The sequence below is a fragment of the Apodemus sylvaticus genome, chromosome 20 (genome assembly GCF_947179515.1).
Source record: "Apodemus sylvaticus chromosome 20, mApoSyl1.1, whole genome shotgun sequence".
In the NCBI taxonomy this organism is placed as follows: Eukaryota; Metazoa; Chordata; class Mammalia; order Rodentia; family Muridae; genus Apodemus; species Apodemus sylvaticus.
Genome location: NC_067491.1, coordinates 44,280,265 through 44,301,643, shown reverse-complemented (window position 1 = coordinate 44,301,643; position 21,379 = coordinate 44,280,265). Strand labels below are relative to the sequence as shown.

Genomic DNA, 21,379 nt, shown 5'->3' with positions numbered 1-21,379 from the left:
ATGATGAAGGGGCAGAACAATGAGCTCCAGAGACGCGGCAGGGCCCAGTTATCCTCACAGAGGCCGTCAGTTCTAGTCTGAAGTGCGCTGGGTCCCCGTGCTACAGCAGCCTGAGCACCGAAGCTTTGACGCCAGCTCCGCCTGCCGTCTGCTGGTCTTCCCCAGCTCGCCGTGTGTGTCCTACTGTCACACAGATCCTACCTCACTTTCTCCTCCCTCCCTTTGCATGTGCTCTTGCTCCCTACATTAAGTAAAAATAAGTATTTGAGAAAAATGAAGTCTGGAGCTGGAGAGGTGGTTCAGTGGTTAAGAGCACTTACTGCTCTTACAGAGGACCAGGGGTCAGTCTCCAGCACCCACACATGGTGTACACAGGGTCAGTCTCCAGCACCCACCCATGCTGTACACAGGGGTCAGTCTCCAGCACCCACACATGGTGTACACAGGGGTCAGTCTCCAGCACCCACACATGGTGTACACAGGGGTCAGTCTCCAGCACCCACGCATGGTGTACACAGAGTCAGTCTCCAGCACCCACATGGTGTACACAGGGTCAGTCTCCAGCACCCACACATGGTGTACACAGGGTCAGTCTCTAGCACCCACACATGGTGTACACAGGGTCAGTCTCCAGCACCCACACATGGTGTACACAGGGTCAGTCTCCAGCACCCACACATGGTGTACACAGGGGTCAGTCTCCAGCCCACACATGGTGTATACAGGGGTCAGTCTCCAGCACCCACACATGGTGTACACAGGGTCAGTCTCCAGCACCCACACATGGTGTACACAGGGTCAGTCTCCAGCACCCACACATGGTGTACACAGGGTCAGTCTCCAGCACCCACACATGGTGTACACAGGGGTCAGTCTCCAGCACCCACACATGGTGTACACAGGGTCAGTCTCCAGCACCCACACATGGTGTACACAGGGGTCAGTCTCCAGTACCCACACATGGTGTACACAGGGGTCAGTCTCCAGCACCCACACATGGTGTATACAGGGGTCAGTCTCCAGCACCCACACATGGTGTATACAGGGGTCAGTCTCCAGCACCCACACATGGTGTACACAGGGTCAGTCTCCAGCACCCACACATGGTGTACACAGGGGTCAGTCTCTAGCACCCACACATTATAACTGAAAAGGGTCTCTAACTCTAGCTCCAGGAAATGCTATGCTGGCCTCTGTGGATACTGCACACAGAGGTATTTAGGTAAACACACATGGATATATTCAAAATAAACAAAAATTTGATAAAGAAAAGGAAAGCCTTCCCTAGAAACTAGAAGGTATTTCAAAGGCTGGGGGAGGGGGGGTTAATTCAGTGTTTGCCTCACATGCACAAGGCCCTGGGTCTGAACCCCATTACCACCAGTGGGGGGGAAAATGAGATTAATACAGATTATGTTTTTGATCTAAGTATTAATGAAAGGCTGAAAGATAACATAAGAAATCAGCCCAAGGATTGCAATTCCTAGACTATGATAGGGTTTCTGTCCTCTCCAGGCCTCTCTCTCAAGAGAATCTCAGGAGCAGAGGTGATCGTTTGCTAGTTTATATAAGAGCCACACTGATTCCAGTGACATTGTCTCTGGCCGCCTCCCTTACCACCCCTCTTAACCACAACTCAGTCGCTCGGCTCCTCACAACGGTATCTCCTATGAAGGTCTAACGACCAACTGCTCTGTATGGGCTAGCCACCATGAAGACAACCTCTTGTGTCAAGTGAACATCGTCCTGCTGTGAGTGCCTCTGGTCCTACCCCTCCTTCCAGGACATCTGTTCAGAGGCCCCCAACTCGGTGGTGCTGACCTGCTACATGACAACATCCCTCAGGTTATCTGCTAACTATTACAACCACTCAGAGGCTCAAAAATACCATTGCTATCAGAGAACCTCTGGGACTACTGTCTGTAGCCATAGGAAGATCAGCCTAAGGTAAGCTGTTTGGATCCCTAAGCAATATAGTTATATAGTTATTCTAATACTATTAATACAACCTGTCCCTTCTCCAGGACTAGTAAGGATGCAAAGATCCTGAACACGTGTGTCACCGAGTGAATTAATGAACAGCAATGATTCAGAATGTATAGTCTATCTCCCTCTGCCTCAGCTCTGACTACCGAGACTCCTCCACTTAAGATGATTTATTTGTGTGCCAAAAGACCCTATTTTCCTTTCCCTGAAAAGAAGAAAGCTTCGGTTCATATGTTCACCCCTTGCCCACCTGTGCAAATCAAAGGCTGTCATTACAGACGACCTCAAGAGAGAAACAAGATTAAAGATGGGAGGGAGCATCCGACTTCATTCTAAATACTGGCATACTCAACACTCCAAACCTCACTCCAGGAGCCATGTAGTTGTCCAAATAACGCCTTGTAGGCACCTGGCAGGACCTCACAATGATTCTGAACCCAAAACCAAACAGAAAAAAAGGATGAGTTCCCCGGAACAATGTTTCCAGTATTTTTAAAATACACTCACTTGCAGGCCTCTTATGTTGTCAACAGCAAGGACCATCGTTTCGTTTTCCTGAAACACAACATCTATTTCCTGTTTTAGTACGATGGCAGAGTTCTTGCATACCTTTTTGGTCTCCCAGACCTGAGTAAGAGACAAAGGAACTAAAATCACTGTGTGCTACCAGTCCTCCCTCTGAGATATTGAGCAGACAACCCAGTCTTAAAGCAAGGTAGCAAATTGTGATTAACAATTAAAATGTGTATGATATAAAAATTCTTAGGCTATAAAAGAGCAATAAATATGTATTAACACATCCTATAGTACGAAATGGTTGCTATTACATGAGCTGCGGGCTCTGCAGTCAAAAATGTCTGTGAATTAATTCAACTTTAACATCAACATAAACAAACAAAAGCTGTGCCATTAGGGAGGTTAGCCCAGTCTGACACCCATCTACAGTAAAATACAGAGCACACAGCAGAATGTAAAATCACAGGTCACTAAACAACCTGTGCTTTGGCATAAAGGCAATAGGTCAGGATATGGACAGTAGGAATGGAAAAGGAGAGATAAGTAACAATAGAAAGGTAAAATACACAAGCTCTGAGAACTAGCATATAATTAAATGAGAATTCAAGAGAAGAAGTCGAGCCTTCCCAGGGATCAGAGGCTGCGAGCGAACACTCCTCCCGGCCTTGGCTCAGCATCCGGCTCAGTAACAGTCAGTGGATGTGCAGATGCAGGAGACATGGCTTCTGGAGACAGAACAGCACTTTTCCAGGATACATCTGTACCTAGGAACTTTGTATTTACCTCCCTTAATACTTCCCCCAAATTTTCTTTCTCTATAAAATTAGATTAAATGTTTGAAATGATAAATCTCAGTATTTCTCACCCTTATTGTTTGGTCATCAGAAGCCGTCAAAAATGATGAGCCGTCAGGAGAAAACATCACACCGTGAACCCAACTTAAATGTCCCCTGCAGTCTGCCACCTTTATGCGGGAGTCTATGTTCCACAGCTACAGAGTAAGCAAAGAACTTAGGAAACCACGTGCATAACCAGTTTAATACGTCGTCAAACACACTAGAAAGGACGATAATGCCCCAGTGGTGCTATTTCTACAGATAAAGCCCCAAAATACATTGTTGAAATTTAAAACTGGATTGTACATAAATGATTAACTACACAATCGTACTTTTAATAGTAAATAAGCAGAAATAACAGAACTTGACATGTAGGTACGGATTAGCTGATGCATCTCACAATCAGTAAACACAAAGCCCTGGGTTCTCCACAATACACACACACACACACTCTCTCTCTCTCTCTCTCTCTCTCTCTCTCTCTCTCTCCAAAAAAAGTCATGAATATAGTGTACATAAGGAAAATACCTTGAAAGTAGCAGAAAAACTAACAGAATATATTATAATATTATAATTAATCACATAATGGAATACTATGCAAAATGGGATGAGAAAAATATCCCCCAAATAACTAAGCTCTGGAATATCTGTTAAAAGGCTGGGTAGTGGTGGCACATGACTTTAATCCCAGTACTTGGGAGGCAGAGGCAGGCAGATTTCTGAATTCAAAACCAGCCTGGTCTACAGAGCAAGTTCCAGGACAGCCAGGGCTACACAGAGAAACCCTGTCTCAAAAAACAAACAAACAAACAAACAAACAAAATCTCTTAAAAGATAAAATAAAGAACATATACCATTTTTTATTTAATAATTAGATGGTTGAAATGCTCAAACAATAAATAAAAGCATTTTTTTTTAATTACAAAGTCTGAGGATGAGGTTTGGTCAGTAAAAACCCAGTATGGTGGCAGAAGGATTAGAAGCTTAGAGTCATCCTTGGCTACACAGTGAAGCCTAGCCTGGGCTACATACGATCCTGTCTCAAATGAAAAAGAAAAAAAGAGAGACAAGAAAAATGAACATATAGACATGACCATATAGACAGCTGTAGATGTATGCATATACATGCATACAGAAATCCGCTTACATATGCAACAAGATGCTGCCTCTGAGACGGAGAAATGAGAGGAGGAAAGGGGTAATGATACAGAGTCTCCTCTGAGAACAACATATTATAAAGCTTTGAATCTAGAGTCATGCACGTTTTATCTTTTTTTTAAAATCAATCTAAAAATAACAGGATGCACATAAGCAGCCTCCATATAAGGATTATCTCTCTAACGCTGTCACCCCACCTTCACCCGAGCTGCTACAAAGTCCTACGACGCATGAGCACGCTAACATAGCCTGTGCACAGCTCCCTTCCACCCAGGCTTCCGACAACCTGCCGCAGCCGGCCACCATCCTGACAGCATTTGTCCTGGGTCCTGCTGCACATCCCTCAGATATACTCCATGGAGTGCCATGTGTGCCTGAGTTCCTCTCCTTACACTCCGAATCACAGGCCTACTTTATGATTTCAGAATTAGCATGGACAAAACAAGTACCTCATCACATGACCAGGCGTTTCCACTCGCTGAGGCCAGTTACAAAATGGTTACATGAGAAACCTGCCTTATCTCTAGAGTCCAAACTGGGAAACGCAGCAATAAAGGACAGAAAGTAATCTCACAACAGAACCATCTCAAGAAGCCCTGCCCTTTCTGCCTTTAACTTGGTTTTCTCTCAGCTGTCACTCTGAGCTTCCGTGGCAAAGCCCTTCCATTTCAAAACGGAAGACAGTCATTGTTTCCTGGAGCTTTCTAAGGATGACAGAGGGTAAGGAACTTAGAAATGACAGGAAGTACAAAATTGCAAGCATAAACAAGTCATTTCTAAGCATTGTTTTATTTGTGCTTGGCATCGGCACTGCTATCTTAACAAATCAGACATATGACTTCCATCCTATCCAATTCAAATTATCTAAGGGTCGGAACTACCTCATTTGTCTTAAAAAGAACAGCATCTGGGGCTGGGGAGGTGGCTCAGTGGTAAGAGTGCCTGCTCTGCAAGCATGAGAACCTGAGTGTGAATTCTCAGCACCCATGTAAAAAGCCAAATGTATGCAACCCCAGCACTAAGGGGGAGACACAGGCAGATACAGAGATCCCTGACCAGACAGCAGAGTCAAAACAGTGATCTTCTGTTCAGTAAGAGGCTGTCTCAGGGCAATCAGCAGGCAGAAATGGCGGAAGATGCCCTCATATCTCTGCATGTGTGCTCTGTCAGGTATGAATACCAAACACACACATGCAAAAAGAAAGTCTGTGTCTAGACACTTACAAGATACCACGTGTCTGAACTGTGTGATCAAAGTACATCATATGCATGCATGAAAATTAGCAAATTGTATTATTTCATACAGTACATATTTATTATTTTACATGCTAATTTTAAAACATTGGGTGTGGGGGACAAGAGAAAGGGCTCACTGGGTAAGTGCATTTTCTCATAAGCATGAGGACCTAGGTTCAACCTATAAAAAGCCAAGCATGCCTATATGTGCCTACTAAACCAACATTTAGGGGGTTAAAAACAGGCAAATTCCAAAGCTTCACAGACAGCCACCGGCCAGTGAGAGACCCTTTCTTATAGAAATAGAGTGAAGAGGAAATAAGGTATGTGCTTGCACAGGTGTGCACATTCATATGCATGTACAACACACACCTATGGATGGACAGACAGACAGGATGGATGGATGAACAGAGGAGGTTAAAGCAAAATGAAATGCCTCGGAAACCAATCTTCATCAGTCCCAAGCACACACCAGACTCAATAAATACTGGATAAAGATCCTGTCGTTCCACCACTGTAAAGTCATGTCTTCAATCACATTAAAATCATAAAGTTAGCCATACAACTGGATACCCCAAAGCTCTATGTTATTAGGCTATGAAGAAAACACAATTTTCTGAGAAAGCATCCTCGGCAGCTACGGCAGCCACTCTCGCTGTCCTTGGATCTCTGGAGACCCAGATTCTGTTGAATACATTCCACTACTCACCTCCACACAGTACTGAGACAGGGCGATGACTGCCAAGTGGTCATAGGGGGAGAAGTCACAGTACTGGATGGTGCTGTGGTGACCTGTATGCAGCTCTGCCAACAGGCCACTAGTATGAATATCAAAAAGCTGTCAAAATAAAGAGAAAACATATAAAAATGAAACATCTTTAATTATACCTGGGCTGAATCTAAATTATTTTTTAAAAGATGCTCCTCCTACCTCAGATACAAACTAAGTCCTGAAATCCTAGAGTTACTGATGGCAGATATAAATGCTGACAGCCATAAATAAGATGTAGAACATTGTATGCATCGTTTTAAAATATAGCTCATCTTGAAAGCTATCTTCTGTAAAGGGAAATTCATCACAGATATTCTCTCAAGCTGGCCTAAGGAAAGCAAAACCTTTGTGCACGCATGAACAGGCCAGTCAAGTTAACACACAGAACAGTTCTCCCCGATGCTACTGTTTCAAGGAAGAAAATGCAAACTCATGGACAGAGATGCTCAAAATAATACAGAGCAAAGCCCTGCAAAAACGAAATAAGCACAGTCAATTCTAGTTCTCTCCATGGCTACCACATTACTCCATTAGAATTAATCATTTTTCTCATTTTTGAACCAAAGTGGCTATTTTTTAGTAATACAGCCTTCCCTTCGATTCTTCAAAGATTTTCAAATATGTTCTTTGAAAGCTTTTGTCAAATGGTAATAATATATATATATATATATATATATATATATATATATATATATGCGTTTCATATGCACATGCAGTAAGTTGATGCAGTCTAGGTACTAGACTGTGGCCTCAGGAAGAGACCAAAGGCTTGCAATGGGAGCTACAATGTCGTAGCACAGGGACACACAGAGGGAGCAGCACAGCAGAAATGGCAGGAACAAAGAGCAGGAAGTCCTATCTGTTTACAGGGGGAAGGGCAGGTTGTTCTTAAAATTAGTGGCTATGAGTGACTGGGGTGGGGGTGGGGGACTCCGGGGGTGGGGGGATCGGAGGGGGGGGAGTTGGCCAATGTAAAATAAAAAATTGTCCCAGTCGGGGGATGAAAACAGAGAAAAGGACTGACAACAGGAGAGACTAAGGATAACAATGTAAGAGCCTGAGAGAAGCAGGGAAAGAAGGAGGAAACAACTGAAACCTTGGGGCCCACACACGGGTGAGGGGATCCCAAGGTCACTCACTCAGCAAGCTACACAGGGATGCTCTACAGGGTTTTAAAACAAGGTGTTTTATACAATACGGATTCTTTTCCATTTCCACTAGAATACATATTCCAATGCTTTAAGATGGCCTTTCCCTGGGGTTGGAGATTTACTTCAGTGGTAGAATGTGTGTCCAGCACTGGGCTTAAGTCCCAGCCCTAGCCAATGAGAAGACGATGGTTATCTGGAAAATGTAAATAAAGCCACCTCACACCTACCTCAATGGCTATAAAATTTTTAAGAAAAATAAATTAAAAATTTAAATGGAAAACTTGCAGCAAGTGCTTCCAAGGATGTGGAGACGTTGACAGCCTCATTCTCTGCTAGTAGAAATATAAAATGATGAGGCACTATGGGAAAGTCACCCCTCCTCAAAACCATAACACAAGATTATCATTATGCTCTGGCAATTCCAGTATCAGGAATATACAAAACGGTATTAAAAGTTAATTTTAATTTACTTCCGATTTCCATCTACACCCAGAGCTGATCCTGTGCCACAGTGCTCCATAACCAAATACTGCCAGGAGACAGCTGGTCTCCCAGGAGTGTCGACACACCTGTGAATACAGGTAAGACCACCACTTCTGTTCACATTCCTGGCCCAAGAGGAACCCTCCCAGAGCCATCAGGACACTGGAACCAAGGATCAGCTGGGGACAGGATCTTTCTGGTTTCCCTCTGCACCTCTGAGTTGACCTTGTGCCACAATTCTCCATACCCAAATTCATCCCAGAGAGAACTGGTCTCACAGGAGTACTGACACACAAGCTTGTCAGAGGGACAAGCCACAGTCAGAGACAGCAAGACCAGCTAACAGCAGAGATGATCAGATGGCGAGAGGACAAGGGCAAAACATAAACAACAGAAACCAAGGCTACTTGGCATCATCAGAAACCAGTTCTCCCACCACAGCGAGCCCTGGATATACCAACACACCAGAAAAGTAAGATTCTGATTTAAAATCACTTCTCATGATGATGATAGAGGACTTTAAAAAGGACATAAATAACTCCCTTAAAGAAATACAGGAGAGCAGCTGAGCAGTGGTGGCGCACGCCTTTAATCCCAGCACTTGGGAGGCAGAGGCAGGTGGATTTCTGAGTTCAAGGCCAGCCTGGGCTACAGAGTGAGTTCCAGGACAGCCAGGGCTATACAGAGAAACCCTGTCTTGAAAAAAAAACAAAAACAAACAAACAAATAAACAAAAAAGAAATACAGGAGAACACGGGTAAGCAGGTAGAAGCCCTTAAAGAGAAAACACAAAAATCCCTTAGAGCATTACAGGAAAACACAACCAAACAGGTGAAGAAATTGAACAAAACCATCCAGGATTGAAAAATGGAAATAGAAACAATACAAAAATCACAAAGGGAGACAACCCTGGAGAGAGAAAACTAGGAAAGAGATCAGGAGTCATAGATGCAAGCATCACCAACAGAATACAAGAAATAAAAGAGACACTCTCAGGTACAGAAGATACCATAGAAAACATTGACACAACAGCCAAAGAAAATGCAAAATGCAAAAAGCTCCTAACCCAAAACATCCAGGAAATCCAGGACACAATGAGAAGACAAAACCTAAGGATTATAGGTATAGAAGAGAGTGAAAGGGCCAATAAATATCTTCAACAAAATTATAGAAAAAACTTCCCTAACCTAAAGAAAGAGATGCCCATAAACATACAAGAAGCCTACAGAACTCCAAATAGATTGGACCAGAAAAGAAATTCCTAGTGTCACATAATAGTCAAAACATCAAATGCACAAAACAAAGAAAGATTATTAAAAACAATATGGGAAAAAGGTCAAATAACATATAAAGATAGACCTATCAGAATTACACCAGACTTCTCACCAGAGACTATGAAAGATCCTGGGCAGATCTCATATGGACCCTAAGAGAACACAAATGCTACTATACCCAGCAAAACTCTCAATCACCATAGATGGAGAAACCAAGATATTCCATGACAAAAACAAATTTACAGGCCAGGCAGTGGTGCCGCACGCCTATAATCCCAGCACTCTGGGAGGCAGAGGCAGACAAATTTCTGAGTTCAAGGTCAGCCTGGTCTACAGAGTGAGCTCCAGGACAGCCAGGACTATTACAGAGAAACCCTGTCTCGAAAAAAAACCAAATCCAACCCCCCCCCCAAAAAAAAAACAAATTTACACAGTATCTTTCCACAAATCCAGCCCTTCAAAGGATAATGAATGGAAAACACCAACACAAGGACAACATCTACACCCTAGAAAAAACAAGAAAGTAATCTTCTTTCAACAAACCCAAAAGAAGATAGCCACTCAATTCTGAATATCTATGCTCCAAATGCAAGGGCACCCACATTCATAAAAGAAACTCTACTAAAGCTCAAAGCACACACTGCACCTCAAACAATAATAGTGGGAGACTTCAACACCCCACTCTCATCAATGGACAGATCATGGAAACACAAACTAAACAGAGACACAGTGAAGCTGACAGAAGTTATGGACCAAATGGATCTAACAGATATTTATAGAACACTCCATCCTAAAGCAAAAGAATATACCTTCTTCTCAGCACTTCATGGTATCTTCTCCAAGTGACCATATAATCTGTCACAAAAGAGACCTCAACAGATATAAGAAGATTGAAATAACCCTATGTCTCTTATCAGATCACTACAAATTAAGGCTGGTCTTCAATAGCAACAAAACAACAGAAAGCCCACATACACGTGGAAACTGAACAATACTCTACTCAATGATAACTTGGTCAAGGAAGAAATAAAGAAAGAAATTAAAGCCTTTTTAGAACTTAATGAAAATGAAGTCACAACATACCCAAACTTATGAGACACAATGAAAGCAGTGCTAAGAGGAAAACTCATACCTCTGAGTGCCTCCAAAAAGAAACTGGAGAGAGCATATACTTGCAGCTTAACAGCACACCTGAAAGCTCTAGAACAAAAAGAAGCAAATGCACCCAGGAGGAGTAGACAGCAGAAAATAATAAAACTCAAGGCTGAAATAGAAACAAAAAGAACTATACAAAGAATCAACAAAATCAGGAGCTGGTTCTTTGAGAAAAATCAACAAGATAGATAAACCCTTAGCCAAACTAACCAGAGGACACAGAGACAGTATCCAAATTAACAAAATCAGAAATGAAAGGGGAGATATAACAACAGAAACTGAGAAAAATCAAAAAAAAAGTCATCAGATCATACTACAAAAGCCTTTACTCAACAAAACTGGAAAATCTGGATGAAATAGACAATTTTTCTAGACAGATACCAAATACCAAAGTTAAATCAGGATCAGATAAACCATCTAAACAATCCCATAGCCCCTAAAGAATAGAAGCAGTGATTAAAAGTCTCCCAACCAAAAAAATCCCAGGACAGGTGGGTTTAATGCAAAATTCTATCAGATCGTCAAAGAAGACCAATACTCTCCAAACTATTCCACAAAATACCAACAGAAGGAACACTAACCAATTTGTTCTATGACACCACAGTTATGGTTAATACCAAAACCACATAAAGACCCAACAAAGAAAGAACTTCAGACCAATTTCTCTTATGAATATCAATGCAAAATTACTCAAGAAAATCTTCACAAACCAAATCAAAGAACACATCAAAAGGATCATTCACCATGATCAAGTAGGCTTCATCCCAGGGATGCAGGGATGGTTCAATATACAGAAATCTATCAATGTAATCCACTACATAAACAAACTCAAGGGAAAAAAACACATGATCATTCATTAGATGCTGAAAAAGCATTTGACAAAATTCAATATCCCTTCATGTTAAAAGTCTTCGAAAGATCAGGAATTCAATGCCCACACCTAAGCATAGTAAAAGCAATATACAGCAAACCTATAGGCAACATCAAGCTAAATGGAGAGAAACTTGAAGCAATCTCACTAAGATCAGGGACTAGACAAGCCTGCCCTATCTCTCCCTATCTACTAAATATAGCACTTACAGTTCTAGCCAGAGCAATGAGACAACAAAAGGAGGTCAAAGTAATACAAATTGGAAAGGAGTCAAAATATCACTATTTGCAGATGATGATAGTATACTTAAGTGACCCCAAAAACTCCACCAGAGAACCTCTATAGCTGATAAACAACTTCAGCAAAGTGGCAGGATATAAAATTAATTCAAATAAATCAGTAGCCTTCCTATACTCAAAGGATAAACAGGCTGAGAAAGAAATTAGGGAAACAACAGCCTTCACAATAATCACAAACAATATAAAATATCTTGGTGTTACTCTAACCAAACAAGTTAAAGATCTGTATGACAAGAACTTCAAGTCTCTGAAGAAAACAAACCTAAGAAGACCTCACAAGATGGAAAGATCTCCCACACTCATAGATGGGCAGGATTAATATAGTAAAAATGGCCATCTTGCCAAAAGCAATCTACAGATTCAATGCAATCCCCATCAAAATTCCAACTCAATTCTTCATAGCAATTCTCAAATTCATCTCAAATAACAAAAAAACCAGGATAGCAAAAAACTATTTCGACAATAAAAGAACTTCTGGAGGAATCACCATCTCTGACCTCAAGCTGTATTACAGAGTAATAGTGATTAAAAAAAAAAAAAAACTGCATAGTATTGGTACAGTGACAGGCAGGTAGATCAATGGAATACAATTGAAGACCCAGAAATGAACCCACACACCTATGGTCACTTTGACAAAAGTGCTAAAACCATCCAGTGGAAAAAAACAGCATTTTCGACAAATGGTGCTGGTTCAACTGGCAGTCAACATGTAGAAGAATGCAGATTGATCCATTCTTATCTCCCTGTACCAAGCTCAAGTCCAAGTGGATCAAGGACCTCCACATAAATCGAAGATACACTGAATCTGATAGAAGAGAACTTGGGGAAAAGTCTCAAATACATGGGGGGGGGGGGCCCTGAGCAGGGCCCAGCGTAGGCAGGGCTGGACCAAGGGGGAGAAGGGAAGGGGGGAAATGGGGTACAGAGCTAAACAGAGAATTCTCAACTGACGACACTCCAATGGCTGAGAAGCACCTAAAGAAATGTTCAACATCCTTAGTCATCAGGGAAATGCAAATCAAAACAACTCACACCAGTTGTAAGATTCCACTTCACACCAGTCAGAATGGCTAAAATCAAAAACTCATGCACCCTCATAGAGGCAGGGGAAGGGGGAATGGGATAGGAGATTTCCAAATGGGAGACCAGGAAAGGGGAAAACATTTGAAACGTAAATTAAGAAAATATCCAATAAGAAAAAAAAAAAAGTTGGGTCTCCAACAGATGCATGTTCGGTACCATTTGCTGCAGCATCGTTCACAACAGCCAAGAGGAGGGAAGAGTTAGCGGCCTGTACAGAGGAATGTGTTTTTAAAATGGAGTTACTCTTCACATACATATACAGAGAAGGGGGGATAAGGAGGGAAGGAGGGAAAGAGGGAAGGAGGGAGAGAGGTAGGGAAGGAGGGAGAGGAGAGACAAACAGAAACAGGAAGTGAGAGACTGCTTAATCCTGATACATTCTGTAACTTAAATAAGCCTTTCAAACACTATGCTCAATGAAATGAGTCAAGCACAAATAGATCAGTGTTATATAACACCACTTGTACAGTTTCCAGAACAGGCAAATTCATGCATCATGTTATTAGTCACCAGGGAGTGGGGATAGAGAACTGAGAATTATTAGTGGTGATGGAGTTTGTCTGAGTGATGAAAACTTTTAGAAAGATTCAGTGGTAGCCGGGTTGTGGTGGCACATGCCTTTAACCCCTGCACTCAGGAGGCAGAGGCAGGTGGATCTGTAGTTGGAGGCCAGCCTGGTCTACAGAATGAGTTCCAGGACAGCCAGGGCTACACAGAGACCCTATCAAGAAAAGAAAGGCAAGACAAGGCAAGGCAAAGACAGATAGATGGATGGATAGATGGAAGAAGGGAGGGACGAACAGATGGATGGATGGATGGATGGATGGATGGATGGAAGGAAGGAGGGAGGGAGGAAGGGATGGAGGGATGGAGGGAGAGAAAATGCATGCAGTGGTAACAGCTGCACAACTACAACTTTATGAATATGATTACAATGCCAATTGTGTATATTTAAGAATTGTTTGGGAACATCTTTAACTCCAGCTACTAGGGAGGCTTCTGAAGCAAGAGACTACAAGTTTGAGGCAAGCCTAGGCTATCCTAGTTTGTTCGAGGCTGGCCTGAGCAGTTTAGCAAGATGCTATCACAAAATAAAAATGAAAAAGGACTGAGGTTGAAGTTCACCGATAAAGCACTTGCCTATATTTGCAAGACCCTAAATTTACACCCTAGTTCGTTTCCCAACACCCATATCTAGAGGACCCCAGGCACTGTAACTCCAGCTCCCGGGCAGCGCCCCCACAGACACAATACACGCACATAATTAAAAACAATTTAAAGGTATTTTTAAAATTACCAAAATCAACCTATTTTAAGCTTTCTTAAGTGATGAAGAAAGTATTCGCTCTTAAATAAACTTAAATAAACTTAAAGGGGGCGGGGTCGGGGCAGAAACATGGCCCAGCAGTGAAAAGCAATGGCTGTTCTTCCAGAGGACTTGGGTTCAATTCCAAGCACCCTCGTGACAGCTCACAAGCATCTGTATGTATAGTTCCAGGGGATCCAACGGCTTCTTCTGGCTTCTATGGCATTACATACATTATACAAAGACATACATGTGGCCATAGCACCCGTGCACATAAAATAAAAAGTTGAAAATAATGAATCAGAGGGACACTGGACTTGACGTTACAAACTGCTCCTGTGGTGTATGGCTTTCCTGTGCTGCTTCATACTGTGTGTCTTGGGAAGGTACAAAGTATTTCTGACTCATGTAACTAAGACCTTTTCCTACAAGGCCTCCCATATCTCCCAGAGGGCAGGGCTTCAAATAACTGTGAGCAGTTAGGAAGCCTGCCCTGAATCACAGAGCTAAGCTAGACAGCGGGAAACTCTCCGTCGGAGTGGACTGAGAAGGCAGGACTTACGAGGACTTTGTTTTTCGCTGCTACTATTATTTTGTCACCATCTGCAGACCAGGAACAACATTTCACTATCACCTCCACGTCCTCGGGAGGGTCTTCGGAACTCAGGAAGAAGCGCTTCACATTAATGCTTTTCGTCTCGTTTGCTGATCTCACATCCCAAAGCTGTTTAAAAAACAAAACAAAACAAAAACAAAATCGCTTTACTCCCAACACACACCTCTGGAATTCCAACTAGATTAAATGTCATACAAATGAGCTCTACCTAATGGATGTCCTTACATAAGCCTGACTTTTTTTTTATTAATTTTTAAATTAAGAAATCCAGCTTCCTTGCAGGAACTAGACCTAGGCCCCACACACACATTTGTCGCAAATGTGCAGCTTGGTCTTCATGTGGTTCCCTAATAAGCGGATCAGGGGCTATCTCAGTCCCTGTCCCCTGCCATTGGATCCTCTTCCCCTACCTGCATTGCCTGGGGCTGGGCCTTTGTGGGAGAGGAGGTGCCTAGTCCTGCTGGGCCTTGATGTCCCAGGGTGGGGTGGTACCCAAGGAGGGTTCTCCATTCTCTGAGAAGACGGGAAGGGAGCAATGGAGGGAGAAATTTATAAAAGTGACACTGGAGGGAGGGGACTATGGCCTGGATGTAAAGTCAATAAGAGAAAAACAAAGAAAGGAGAGAGGAAGAAAGAGAGGGAGGGAGGGAGGAAAGGAAGAAAAAGAGAGAGGAAACCCACCTTCCATTTTGCACAAACAAACAAAATCCCACAGTCAGTAAAATTAGATTAAAAAGTTAACTGAACTGCGCACAATTTGACATAATGCTAGTATTTTGCAGCTAAGGCAGGAGGATCATGTGTTTGAAGCCAGCCTGGGCTACAGGAGAGCTTATCTCAAAAGAAAAAAAAAAGGTAACTGGGCCTTGCACAGGGTGGAAGAGGCTAAAGATTAGTGTTGACAATGAGAACCAGCGTAGGAGGGACTTGCAGCTGTCTGCTGCTGCCCTCTGCTGGGACAGGCAGGAGATGCACTTCACATCTACCACAAGCACAGCAGGAACTGTACAGGGCATCCAGTGATAATGAGACCCCTAAAGGAGAAACTACACTGAAAGCTAGACTGAGAGGGAACATGGCTTCTGCTGTGCTGGGTACGGCTATGCAGTGCTACAGAACTAACCAGCTCTGAGAAATGGGATACGAAACACTCTAAGTCGTACTCTGCAACAGCCACACAAGTGTTGTACAAAGCAAGCGCCCCTGAAAAGATGCACCTTCACTCTCAGACCTGGAGCAGTGTCCCGGCTTCATAAGAGCTACCAGGTCCTGGACCAAGTGCACCACCCCCAAAAGATAGCTGCCAAACCCTCACACTTCCCCTTGGGACAACTGTGTCTACACTGTGTAAAATAAAACAAGAGACACCAGGAACTAGCCTGGTAGCCTTCTTGAACACAGAAAGAAGGCAGGCACAACGGGTCACAACGGGTCAGGGGTGGGTGACCCTCCCCTCCTACCCACATGCAGGCACCTCCCACCAAGCCTGGCAGCCTGCGGTCAATCTCTAGGAGTCACATGACAGTGGCTAGAGCTAACTAGCCAACTTGGCCTCTGATCTCCAAGCATGTCATGACTGCATGCATGCACGCGCGCACACAGACACACATGCACACATACACACACACACATGCACACACACACACACACAATAAAGTAATTTCTAATTTTTAAAAAGAAACAAAGTGTCAGACTCTTTGGTCCCATCATTGAGAATCCATGAGAAATCATACTGTTAGTAGGACAAACGTAGGATTGGAACTAAAAGCAAGCTGACACAATTTAATTTCACTACACCTACCAACACTGCATGTGCTTCCGCACCCAACTCATCTCCTAGCAAGCAATGATAAGGATTCACACATCAGGAGATGACTCAGCCACACCACTGCATTCTAGGGAGGTCACTGCACTGTACCCAGAGTCCCTGTGCACCCTAAGCCCTCGTGTGCGTTAAATAACAATCTCTAAATAAAACGCTTTAAGATCATTTCTCTTTGAGGCCCAAAAAACCGCAAGCTGATCTACATGATACCTTACAATAAGCTTAGAAAATCCCAGAGCCTTTGGGGCATAAATCATTTTACAGCTCTTATTCTCTCAGACGGTAAAAGCTTTACAAGGCTTTGACCTTGACACACTGTTATCTAACATCATTCTGCTCGACCTCTGCCTTCCTCATGCCACTGTGCAAAGAGCTGGTGACACTGGCTTAATAGCTCTGTGGGAAAGCCGTCATCAACACAGGCAGGTCTCCCCGAGTGGAGTGACACTCTCACATGAACACAGAAATCAAACACCTGTCGTTGGCCAACATGACATAAAATTTTCTTAGCTTGGGACTGAGCACTGGCCACGCCACTGGCTAGTAAACAGAATCAGCCTTTGTCCATCAGCTGACGGCTGGTAATAAAAGTGTACACGTCCACAATGAAGTGACAGTGACGCAGAGACCCACGACTGACAGTGCGCTGGGAACCGTGAGGTCCTAAGACACTCATACCATTCCCCTAAGGCCCAGGCAACAGAGCAGCAGAGGGTGTGGAAAGACACCAGCCAGGAGATGGGAAGAAAGGCAGCAAAGCGCCATCTTCTGGGCAAGCCAGGGCAGCAATCAATCACGGACTCCCCCCTGCGGTACTGCTGCACTGCAACCTGAACGGACCTGAGGGCTCAGTGGGTAAGAGCTCACTCAGGCTTACCAGAGTTCCAGTCTCTGGAACCCACCATGGTAGAAGCAGAGAACCAACTCCTGCCAGTTGTCCTCCGGCCTCCATACTCGTGCTGTGAGATGTGCACACTCACATGCAAAAACAGACAGACAGACAGACAGACAGTGTAACTTTAAAAAGTCACTCTTCTCACTACAACCAGAAAGTGGAACATTTCTCTCAGAACACTCAACCTGATCAAGACAAAAGACCACCAACGGGAGTTGATCATCAAACCGTGCAAGCCGCCCCTGCAGAGGCTCAGGGGTAGACCTGACTCCTGAGTCCTGAGCACGGTCCTCCTGTCTCCACACGCACTCCACGGCACCTCCACCCACTCACTCATGCACAAAATACTGTTTTTCAAATATAAAAACTTAAGAACCCTATGAGGAAACACAATTCCCAGACAGCTTCCTGGTATTACACTCCTACACAGGAGCAGATATCCAGGGATCTGATACTGAAGACAGCTTTCCAAAAGGTATTCAGGAACCAAAAATGTATTCATACTGGCAAAAAGAAAAAATATAGTCATGAAACAGCAGTGTAAATTTTTTTTTCAAAAAAAATCTAGTTCTAAGTACTGAAAGATCTGAGAACAAAGTTTTAAAACACTATTATGTTTAAAATACTAAGAAATGAAGTGAAGAAACTTCCAGAAAGGGAAAATGAGGAAAGGCAAGGAAAAAAATAAAAATCCATTAATACCAAACATGCCCCCTTTCACACATTGTAGACAGAGTTCCCTAGACTCCAACAACAAGACTAAACTAAAAATAAGACTGGATTTTACACCCTTCAGGGAAGACAGAAGCAGGTTAACCTGCCTCCTGACTCTACAGATCTAAAAATACTAGATGAATACATGTTTAAAATGTAATATATGAAAAAAAAGATGTAATATATGCTTAAAGTTTAGAATTTAAACTCTAGGTTATAAAGCATTAAACTCTAGGTTATAAAGCATACAAAAATAACAGTATGACAAAAGATTCTTAGGAACTGAAAGGAAAGCCTTTTTTCTACAAACATACAAATGCTGTTCTGGTTTTGATCTGGAAACAAAAAACTTGTGAACTGAAAGTGTGGTCCCCAGTCTGTGGCACAGGCATAGTAGATTTTAGGGCAGTGGTTCTCAACCCTCCTAATGCTGTGACTCTTTAATACAGTTCCCCCCAACCATAAAATCATTTCATTGCTACCTCACAACTATAATTTTGCTACTCTTGTGAGTCACATTGTAAGTATTTTTGGAGACAGAGAGTGCCAATGGGGCCACGCCCCACAAGTTGAGAACCACTGTTTTAGAGCCTTTAGGATGAGGGCCTAGAGAAACAAGTTAAGCCATTAACAAGTACCCTTGAAGGGAGTGGGCCCCAGCTCCTTTCTATTCCCTGCTTTGCTTCCAAGACCCCATTAGGTAAGCCAGGTTTTTCACCACACGCTCCCTGCCACGAGGCACTTGCCTTGGCCCAGGCACAGAGACAGGATCAGATTAAAACCTCTGAGACTGTAAACAGAAACACGTCTTCCCTCTTTATAGGCTGTTTATCTCAGGCTTGTGTCACAGCTTTGGAACACTATTAACACCAACAGAAACTCCTATTCACCCCAAATCATAAGGGCTTCTCTAAAGTTAAAGCCCTCTAATGATGTTCAACGCTTACCTTCAAAGTCCCGTCAGCTGAGCAGCTAGCCAAGAGCTCGTCGTCTGGTGAGAACCTGCAGTGGTTGACTGAGTTCGAGTGACCAAACAAGGTATTTCGACATTCTTTTTGATTCAAATCCCAGAGCTATTTGGGGAGGGAAATAAAGATAAATTAAAACCATAAAAAGGCAGTCCCGGAGACTGGTGTGGCAAACACCTGCAGTTGCAACTACTTTGAAGGCTGAAACCCAAGGATCACTGAAGCTCAAAAGTTCTAGACCAGCCCAGACATCTGGCCCCTTTGAAATTGTAACCAAGGTGGAAAGAGGTTGTGTAGGCTTGGAATGGTGGGTCCAGGGAGAGGGAGGGTTGGGTTGGATATGACCAGGATACACTATGTATGTAAATCAAACTGCCAAAGGATGTATTTTAAGGTCTACTAAATGGGGGCTAGTGAGCATTTGAGCTCTCCAGAGACCCAAGTTCAGTTCCTAGCACCCACATCAGGTAGCTCACAACTACTGCCTGTAACTCCAGCTCCAGAGAACTCAATGCCGTCTGCCGTGGCTTCCATGGCAAGCTACACACAATGGCACATATATGCACAAACAAATGCAATACATAAATGAAAATTAATTAAAAAAAAGAAAATCTAAGTTAAATGGGAAAAGTAAAACTCATACTAGGTTCTTCCTTTTCATGTGAGCTATTGGTTACAGAATGATGGTCAATTCATAGTGACATAAAGTTGTCAAATACAAAGATAAGCTTATGATTAATAACAGGCCAACCTTTAGATCAACATCTCAATCCACTACAGGACTCCAAGGCCTCACTAGGCTTTTATTCTGGACACTAAACTAACTGAACAATTGTTGCTTATTTTTAAATGAGCAGTTTAGAATCATAGTATTTAATTAGATACAAAAACCAAAAGTATTGTGTAAATTACCTCCATATTGTTTTAAATACCAGGTTACAAAAATGGTCCACGGAAGCTTTTCATTTTTCTAAGACTTCCCAAACCTTGAGATAACTAATTGGGTAAAAACTATTAATGGCCTAAAAGACTCAAAAACCTTCACTGATAGCAGAATACAAGAACTACAGCTCAGATCAAACAGCAGTCCAGTGAACCACCCAATAAATTGGAGTGACAGTCCTCGAGCAAGTGACTCTACTTGTTTAGTAAACCAACACCACAGGAAGGAAAAGGGAGAAAAAGAGTTTTCAACAGAATAAAAGAGACAACCACCAAGAGGCAAGTTTGTCTGGATTCTGAATCTAATAAACCTGTGGGTTTGAGACCACATATGGGAAAATTAACACAAGCCAGGTATGTAACAGAACTACAGTCCACTGCTCTTAGGTGTGGACACGGCGTGGTACTTACATCTAAGAGGGAAGCTGAAATACTTCGGGTGAAACGACATACATTCAGTTTGCTATAGACAAAAGGTCTGGTTTGGGGCATAAAGCTTTTATGAGCAGCACTGGGAGGATCTTCCTCTGATCCTCTGCAGCACAGAGGATTGGACTTGGACCATTTTCATGCCAGGGTAGCACTCTCTAAGGAAGGGTGCCTGAGTCCTTCCGAAAAGTTGTAAAACAGCCTTAGTTTGAGCCACATTTTCACTCTGTAGCCCAGGCTATATAATTCAGGCTCCTCCTGCCTCAGTCTCCCAAAAGCTGGCATTGCAGCCTGGGGTTCTCGAAAATGTTTCACGTACACCTCCTAAAAATCTGATGTCCCTCTATAAAAATGGTGTGACACTGCAGACCAAAGATTTGAAACAAAATTTTTTTGTTTCAAAAAAATTTTTTTAAAAATCCAAAAGAAGGTAACATCTTTCTAGACCACCATAGAATTTAATCTACCTGTATTTATCTACTTAAAGAGACTGAAAGATGCAATCCTTTATAATTCCTAACTACACATATTATCATATATGCATGAGGTGAACTCTTGGGTTTTGCTTACATTCCTACCAACACCTTTCCTCCTTCCTTCTGCGTCTCACAACAGCACCTTCTTCTAAACTGCTGTAATTCAAACACATCACCCGCCTCCCTGTCTCCCTTTTACACAGCCACACAGCGCACTCACTCAGGAAACAACGAGTCTGAACTAGATGGGGTGAGGTAGGAACTTCTCTAACATCTAATCTGTAGGCTCTGGGAAAGGAGGAGTCGCCCTTCCTCTGTCATAGGAACTTCGGGACTAACCTGGAGCTGAGGTATTTCCTGTCACATAAAGACAAGTCGGCAGAGACCA

General features: G+C 42.9%; 1 protein-coding gene across 23 annotated transcripts in view; it reads right to left on the bottom strand.

Moving 5' to 3' along the window:
• Apaf1 (apoptotic peptidase activating factor 1) overlaps positions 1-21,379 on the bottom strand; it is a 94,711-nt gene that overhangs the window by 21,460 nt on the left and 51,872 nt on the right. For all 23 annotated transcript variants that reach the window (XR_007974702.1, XR_007974686.1, XR_007974694.1 and 20 more), the window contains exons 16-20: positions 19,124-19,249; positions 14,689-14,850; positions 6,442-6,570; positions 3,368-3,493; positions 2,494-2,613 (exon numbers count right to left, since the gene is read on the bottom strand). Coding sequence is in view for 2 of the 23 variants with exons in the window: in XM_052165980.1 (XP_052021940.1) it covers positions 2,494-2,613; positions 3,368-3,493; positions 6,442-6,570; positions 14,689-14,850; positions 19,124-19,249 (663 nt within the window). In the remaining 21 variants the exon portion in view is untranslated. The remainder of the gene's footprint in view (positions 1-2,493; positions 2,614-3,367; positions 3,494-6,441; positions 6,571-14,688; positions 14,851-19,123; positions 19,250-21,379) is intronic.